General features: G+C 45.9%; 2 protein-coding genes across 2 annotated transcripts in view; one reads left to right on the top strand and one right to left on the bottom strand.

The window, feature by feature from the left end:
* lamb3 (laminin subunit beta 3) overlaps positions 1 to 3,887 on the top strand; it is a 14,761-nt gene extending 10,874 nt beyond the window's left edge. The window contains exons 15-23 of the mRNA XM_083669193.1: positions 135 to 295; positions 449 to 660; positions 991 to 1,197; positions 1,365 to 1,509; positions 1,904 to 2,111; positions 2,399 to 2,540; positions 2,737 to 2,913; positions 3,064 to 3,226; positions 3,419 to 3,887. Coding sequence (XP_083525319.1) covers positions 135 to 295; positions 449 to 660; positions 991 to 1,197; positions 1,365 to 1,509; positions 1,904 to 2,111; positions 2,399 to 2,540; positions 2,737 to 2,913; positions 3,064 to 3,226; positions 3,419 to 3,558 — 1,555 coding nt within the window. The 3' untranslated portion in view covers positions 3,559 to 3,887. The remainder of the gene's footprint in view (positions 1 to 134; positions 296 to 448; positions 661 to 990; positions 1,198 to 1,364; positions 1,510 to 1,903; positions 2,112 to 2,398; positions 2,541 to 2,736; positions 2,914 to 3,063; positions 3,227 to 3,418) is intronic.
* A 1,538-nt stretch (positions 3,888 to 5,425) lies between these two features.
* Positions 5,426 to 7,500, bottom strand: part of camk1ga (calcium/calmodulin-dependent protein kinase IGa) — a gene marked incomplete at its 3' end in the record, with an annotated part of 7,309 nt that continues 5,234 nt past the window's right edge. The window contains exons 8-11 of the mRNA XM_083667700.1: positions 6,808 to 6,886; positions 6,542 to 6,629; positions 6,073 to 6,350; positions 5,426 to 5,498 (exon numbers count right to left, since the gene is read on the bottom strand). Coding sequence (XP_083523826.1) covers positions 5,426 to 5,498; positions 6,073 to 6,350; positions 6,542 to 6,629; positions 6,808 to 6,886 — 518 coding nt within the window. The remainder of the gene's footprint in view (positions 5,499 to 6,072; positions 6,351 to 6,541; positions 6,630 to 6,807; positions 6,887 to 7,500) is intronic.

The following is a 7,500-nucleotide window of genomic DNA, read 5'->3' as shown; positions in this document are numbered from 1 at the left end:
TGTGCGCATTAGTGCGCCCCTTAACACAGTTCTTTGCTTTCAGACCGTGTCACTGATTTAGTCATAAAGTAGCATGCGGAACTGTATAGCCCTAATACATAGGCTCACTCCTCTCACTCATTGTAATCCTCCAGGGATAAGTTGGACCGTGTGGACGGCGACCTGCCACCCCAGGAACAAGGTCCCAAACTGGAATCCCAGTTGGACGCTCTCCGGCGTCTCCTGGCAGGTCTGAATCTGGAGTACAACACCAAGAGAGAAGCGATCAGGAACGCTGCAAGCTCCAACAACGCAGGTGAGGGAGAAAGAGAGAGAGAGAGAGAGAGAGAGAGAGAGAGGGAGAGAGAGCATGCATTACAATGAGCCCCTCCGTTGATTATCTGCCTCCACCTAAACATCCCCCAAGAGTCCAATTCAATGTCCAATTCAAACCATGTCTCTTTTTCAGGTGCCTTCAATGCCATAAAGAACGCCTATGATGACTCCACGGAGGCGGCCAAGACAGTGGAGGCCAGTGAGGACACGGTCGACAGGTCAGCAGGGGTGAGAGAGGATGCTCTCGACCTGCAGAACCAGGTCCAACCAGGCAACACCAGAGACCTGGACCAACTCAACAATCAGCTGGCCAAGAAACCCAACCTGACCCCCACTGCCAAACAGGTAACCATAACCATAACCCTGACCATAACTCTTACCATAACCATAACCATAACCCAAACCAGAACCCCACCTTTCATTAAATATATTATTATAATATATATAATATATATATATATATAGACTGGTAAGCAGCATCTAAAGCAATTGACCTAATTAAAGACATTTTATTTAACCCGTATTTAATAGAAGAATATTATTATTAATATAGCCAGGTCATTTAGAACAAATTGTTATTGACAGTAACAACCAATGTTTCCCAAGTGTCTTTCATGACTTCTGTGCATTTCCCTTCATTAATCCCTTAGTGTGTCTCTGTTCCTTGTGTTCCAGGTATGTGGCAGCACGCGCGTAGCCCCCTGCACACCCCTGCAGTGTGATGATGATGAACTGTGCCCTGCGGAGGGGGCGCCACCCTGTGGTCGTGGGGAGAAATGCGTTGGGGCTCTGCCCCTAGGGAACCGTGCTGTGAACGATGCTGAGGATGTGAAGGAGCGACTGCAGCAGCTCAATGGGAAGATTACACAGGCCGCAACTAAGGTAGGCTAACAACACAACACAGTACAGCACAGCATTGTACAGTAAATGTAGTTACAATATAATAACAAAAGTATTCAACGCCAGCTCACAAAAGTGTTTTTTTTTTTGTCTGGTTAAATGTTCAGTATTTTGCTCACGCTCACACTTCTCAATCATCCCACCCACAGATCCAGGAAACACAAGACACAGCCAATCAGGTGAGACAGTCCACTGACAAGCTTACCAATCAGATGAGGCAGGCCCGGGACGACCTGGATGCTGATCTGCAGGAGACTAAAGACTTTGTCAAAGAGCTAAAGGACTTCCTGTCAGGTGAGAGAGATTGGTTTAAATGATGAATAGCTGGATGGATGGAGTGATGGATAGATGGATGGATGGATTCGATGGATGGATGGTTGGATGGATGGATGGATGGAGGGATGGATGGGTGGATGGATCGAGTGATGATTCTATGAATGAATGGATGGAGGGATGAGTGGATGGATGGTTGGATGGATGGATGGATGGAGGGATGGATGGGTGGATGGATTGAGGGACGAATGGATGAAGTGATGGATGGATAAAGGATGGATGGGTTGGATGGATGGGTGAAGTGATGGATGCACGGAGGGATAGACAGAGTTTGTATCATTGGTTTTGCTTTCTGACACTCGCTTTCTCTCTCTGTCTCCTCATTCCACCTCCCATCTTCCCCCTCTCTCTCCAGACCCGAACTCAGACCCCACACACATCCAGAAGGTGAGTGAGTGGATCCTGAATGCGAAGCTGCCCGTCAGCCTGGCAGCTCTGAAGAGGAAGTTACAAGAGATCAAAGATCTGGCGGCGGGCCTGCCAGACAGTACCGCGGTACTGGAGGAGGCTGCACCACAGCTGGACACCGCCCGACGCCTGCTAGAGGAGGCCCAGGACGCCAGGTACTGTCAACGACTTCTCTTTTGACCTTCTCTAAAAACCAAAGAAACATATGTATAATTTCATATAGGCCTACTTAAAATTGTTTGGATTTAGCCTTTTGTGTGTATCTCTGTAGTTTGAAGAGCCTTTCTCTATTTGTTTCCTTTCCTTTTCTGGAGCATGGTTGTAGCATCACATAGCATTGCAGTGTGGGTACGAATGTCACTTTTAGGTTGCTGTTACGTTGCTGTGTCGTTCCTGACATTGCTGTAGCGTTTCTGTAACGTTGTTGTGTGGTTTGCTGCAGGGATGCGGCACTGGGGGTGAAGGCTGACGTTGACGGGCTGTTGGATGGTTTCAACTCAGTGGAGGACTCCCTCACTGGGATAGAAGGCAAAGTGCAAGACAGCATGGACCTCACAGACAACCTCAACAAAAACCTCGCTAAGGTGAGAGAGGGAAGGACGAGATGGGTGGAAGGGAGAAAGAGAAAGATAGTGGGTGGAGGGGGGGGGGGGAGAGAGAGGGAGAGAGAGAGAGAGAGAGAGAAAGTCTGGGTAATTGTGTATCTAGGTACTTTATAGCCAGTAATGTGCTCAAAACAATTGAAACATAATAAAAATGGAATTCCCCCCCCGCTCCCAGACCAAGGCCCAGCTGACACCAGCAGTGAAGGCTCTAGGGGAGGTGACTGCCCTGGTTGAAGGGATGAAGCCCCAACTGAAGGGACTCAAGAATGTGCTGCAAACCGGAGGCGAGCTGGCCCAGGATGCATCAGGGAATGCAGAGAAAGCGAAGAAAGAAGCAGATGCTGCTGCCCAGGTGAGAGGACTACAACCATAGAATTAGGTCCATGTTTTGATATTCATATTGTACCTATTGGTGCCTGTGTGTGTGTGTGTGTGTGCGTGTGTGCGTGCGTGCGTGCGTGTTTGTCTATGTACTCACACCTCCCTGTCTGTGTATGTATAGGATCTGGCATCTTTGGAGAAGCAACTAGAGAAGCTTCGTGATGCTGAGAGGACAAATGGGCGTGGCGATGGGGCGAGCACTGCAGGGGAACGCCTCCAGGCACTGCAGAAGGAGGCGGGGTCTCTGGCCCAGGACACTGGAGACATGATAAAGAGCCTCGCAGGTACAGATTAGAGTCAGAGATATAGAATAAGTCAAATTCTGCATTCCACAAAATGCAATTCTGAGATGAATTGTCTGATGATGTCTGTCATCTATCGATTCATTGAACATTCCCCTCTCTAACTTCTCTTCCTCCTCCGCCCGCTTTCTCCATCCCTTCCCTCCCTCCCTCTCTCTCTCTTTCTCTCTCCAGGTAAAGCAGATTCTCTGCAAAAGCTACAGGGTCAGGTCCTCCAGAAGTCGGAGAAGCTGAGCGGTCTGCAATCCAAGCTCGAGGGCATCCTGGCTGACCTCCGTAGTAAGGGCAACTTCCTGTCCACTTGCCAGGGCTGAGGGGTCAAAGGGCACAGGGTGGCAGCTTAAAGGCCACCGTACCACACACTGCCACTCAGAGTTTACACCCTGATATTTATCAAAAGACCCACAAACAGCAGTTATTTCATTGTTTACCCTTGATACGGACAGACACAATTATTAAAATCATTGATGCATTCATTGAACCATAAATTGTCACATGCTTAACATAAATGCTAGTTAACATAGCTAGTCCATATATTTCAAGATTGAAGAGGTTTGTAAAACATTCAGTGGGACAGAGGAGAGAGGTTACATATTTATTTTCTTATTGTATGATTTTGTAAAGATGCACACGAACCAAGGCAATGCCTAGGATGAATGTTTCAATAAAGAGATTTGTCATTAGTGTGTTGTTTTACCTGTGTAACCGGTTTGATTTTTCTCAAACAATCCACCAATCCTGCACGCATCTCTCAAACAATCCACCAATCCTGCACGCATCTCTCAAACAATCCACCAATCCTGCACGAATCTCTCGCAATGTACACAAGAGGTATATCTTCATTAATAATAGTGACACTAGTGCATGTATAGCAGCTTATGGCATAAAAGTGGCACATATCTTTTTAACTCTTTACTTAAAGGGGTCCTGTGCAGTCATGCAACAACATGGAACAATGTCCTACTGTATGGCCTTATGAGCTGTTGCATAAGACCCCTTTAAAGGAAGACTCAGCATTATGACCATCATTGTATACAACAGGGCCACTTCCTGCTTACAAACAACATTAGTTCAAGGAAGTAGGCCCATTGTGTGTGATGATGTAAAGTAAATGGCCTAAAGTAAAGTAAAGTTCTCTCACAGAGAAATAATCTTGTCAGCAAACCCGCCTCGCCCTACAAAACGGTGCGTTTTATACATGGGTGTCGGGGAATGAAGAGTGAAACCTTGTCATACATTCAAACATTCATAGACATTCAAACATTCATAGACATTCACACATTCACTTGACAGCAAGAATCAAAACAGTAAAAATCCTACTGTTAGGATTACAGAACAAAGATACAAAACAGAAGATGATACAAAAATACATATCTTAGTATATGTCACCTACAGGGTATACAGTAGGTGACATTGTTAAATCAATATCCTGGCAAATCACCACATCACCCAGCCATGTCGGTTACACCGAACTCAAAGCCAATAAATTCCCTGAAAATTACAATATAGCAGTAACAGCTCATATACTGTTATATTGCCCAAAGATATTATTATACATGCATTATACATTATTATTATACATGCAAATATTTGTTTGTATATAGATCAAATTTATTTAATGGACAGTAAATAATATTTGACCATTTGTCAGTGCAGTATTTTCCTCTTCTATAGCCCCATCTGTAGCTCGAGTCAGAGAAATGAAAGAGTCTGTGTGTGTGTGTGTGTGTGTGTGTGTGTGTGTGTGTGTGTGTGTGTGTGTAGTAGTAGTAGTAGTTGGGTATGAACCCCAGTTCACCCCGTGTTTTCCTCTATGTAAACGATTGGAGCTGTTGGGGCCCTGTGAGGTCCCGAGGGGAGTTCTGCAGAAATCCACCAGCTGGGGGCAGCAGACACCTCTACAGATCTGCAAGGAGCCCGTCGACCTCAACACCAGCTCACTGTGAAACACTGAGGAGAGAGACAGCGAGAGAGAGAGAGAGAGAGAGAGAGAGAGAGAGAGAGAGAGACAGAGAGAGAGAGAGAGAGAGAGACAGAGAGAGAGAGAGACAGAGAGATAGTATGTACAAGTCAGCACAAGGTTATTCATATGAAAAATGTGGTGTTGTATGGCTACATACATATCGTATATATTATATGACTCTTACCTCAAAGCAGTTGATCCACAGGACCGTCGACCAATCACATAATGGAACACACCAAGGTCTGCAAGGACTGGCCATTCGTAGAGGTCCCCCTGTCTATGGCATCACAGCTGGAACAAAACACACAACAGAGCCTTCAGAATAACCAACAATGAGAGAGCTGCTACATTCATTCAACACCCAGTCCCGAAGGAACCCCTATATTTACATTTACATTTATGGCATTTAGCAGACGCCTTTATCCAAAGCGACTTACAACAATACATTTGATGACTATCCAACAGTCATCATAAGACAGAGTAATCAATGCTCACACCAGGGGCCATTGGCAGTCGTAATGCCAGTAGGCTTTTTTTTTTTTTTTTTTAGCAAGAGAGAACTTGTACAGGGGGGGGTAGCGGGGATGAAGAGGCCTCTAGGGTTAGGGTTAGTATAGGAGGGGTAGTGAGGGTGAAGCGGTCTTTAGGAGGGACTGTTAAGATTTAGCATCTACCTAGCACCTTCACTTATCCTTCAGTGTTTGCAGATCTGAAGAAACATGATAGGCTTAAGCAGTGTAGTTATGGCTCTCCGTACCCTGCTAATGGGTTTAGTGGGGTGTCCGCCATATTGCATACACCTCCTTCACATCTGTGTATACATGCCAATGGTGAGGCTCATTCAGTTTTGTGTGTGTGTGCTGACCTGCTAGCCACTGAAAACTTGTTGACGCCCTTCCCCGTTTCCGTGGGGAGCAGGGTGCTCACGGGCTGGCTGTGACAGACTTTCAAGGGCGGGCACAACCGACTGGGCTCCCCGGGATTGGCCGGTGGTATCACAGGACACTCCGGGAGAGGGAGGTTCCGCAGGGGATACTGGGAGCATTGGTTGATGGCGATGTGAGGGATGGGAGGGGGGGGGCCGGCGTGAGACAGCTGCAGCTTCTTCATGTGGCTGATGGCTGTCGTGGCATTGAAGGCTTGCTGTAAAACACACACACACACACACACACACACACACACACACACACACACACACACACACACACACACACACACACACACACACACACACACATCAGTGATGAGTACACAGTTTAGCTTGTCAAATAGACTTTCTATGGCCTCAGTTAGATGTATTTAGATCAGTGCAGGAAGGTAGCCATGTTGCTCACCCTCCATTTGGACTTGGCAAAGTTTCTCTGGATCTGTTCACTGACTGAGTGGTAGATGTCATGACTCCTCGCCGTCTCCCCGATTATCCTGGCAACGGGAAATGTTAGGCTTACCAAGAACAGGAAATAACCAGAGCTACATACAAATCATTTTGGTCAATTTAGCCCCGACATCCTGATCTAAGGACAGTTTTTTTTGTTGGTTGTTGGCTTTCCGACGTTGAGGTAAAGTGATCCTAGATCTGTGCCTAATAGAAAGGACTCACCAGGAATGCCTGAGGGCCTGTTCTGTGGTGTAACGCATTTTGGGATTCTTCTCCATCATTTTCCGAATGAAGTCCTTGGCTGTGGAACCAGAGAGTGGAAAATGTCAACAACTGACATAGTGTTTTCAGATGATTACCTGTTTGTATATTCAAAAATGCTAGCGGCAATACAGTATCAATTCTTATTTGTCAAAGCAGCCAAATCGTAAATCAGCAGACTGAGTAACAACAAAGGTCCATCAGCAGGGATGGGGTGAATTCAATTGCATAACTTTCACTTTCATTTTCATCACGCATTTAGGTCAGTGAGGGATTAACGGCATCATTAGTGTCCAGTTCTAAAGTTAGGATTCAGCCCTTAATACCTGTGTGTCTATTTCTTACCCCATAGGCCAACTGCTATGGCCATCGACAAGAGATGATGTAACCTACCTCTTGATCTTAAGCCTCCCCAATCCAGCTTTAATGTAAACAACTCATAACACAGAGTATTGTGTGTGTGTGTGTGTGTGTGTGTGTGTGTGTGTGTGTGTGTGTGTGTGTGTGTGTGTGTGTGTGAGAGAGATGTGACGTACATTGTGTTTGTAACTCAGCTATATGGGTGCCAAATATACATTTAAGTAACACTTTATTTTTAAGTGTTATTAGCACTGTTTTTTATTTGCTGTTTACCATGAAATTACGAGATAACTT

Source organism: Argentina silus (genome assembly GCF_951799395.1).
Source record: "Argentina silus genome assembly, chromosome: 4".
Classification (NCBI taxonomy): Eukaryota; Metazoa; Chordata; class Actinopteri; order Argentiniformes; family Argentinidae; genus Argentina; species Argentina silus.
Note: the sequence above shows the minus strand (reverse complement) of the source record. Positions and strands in the feature narration are given on the sequence as shown.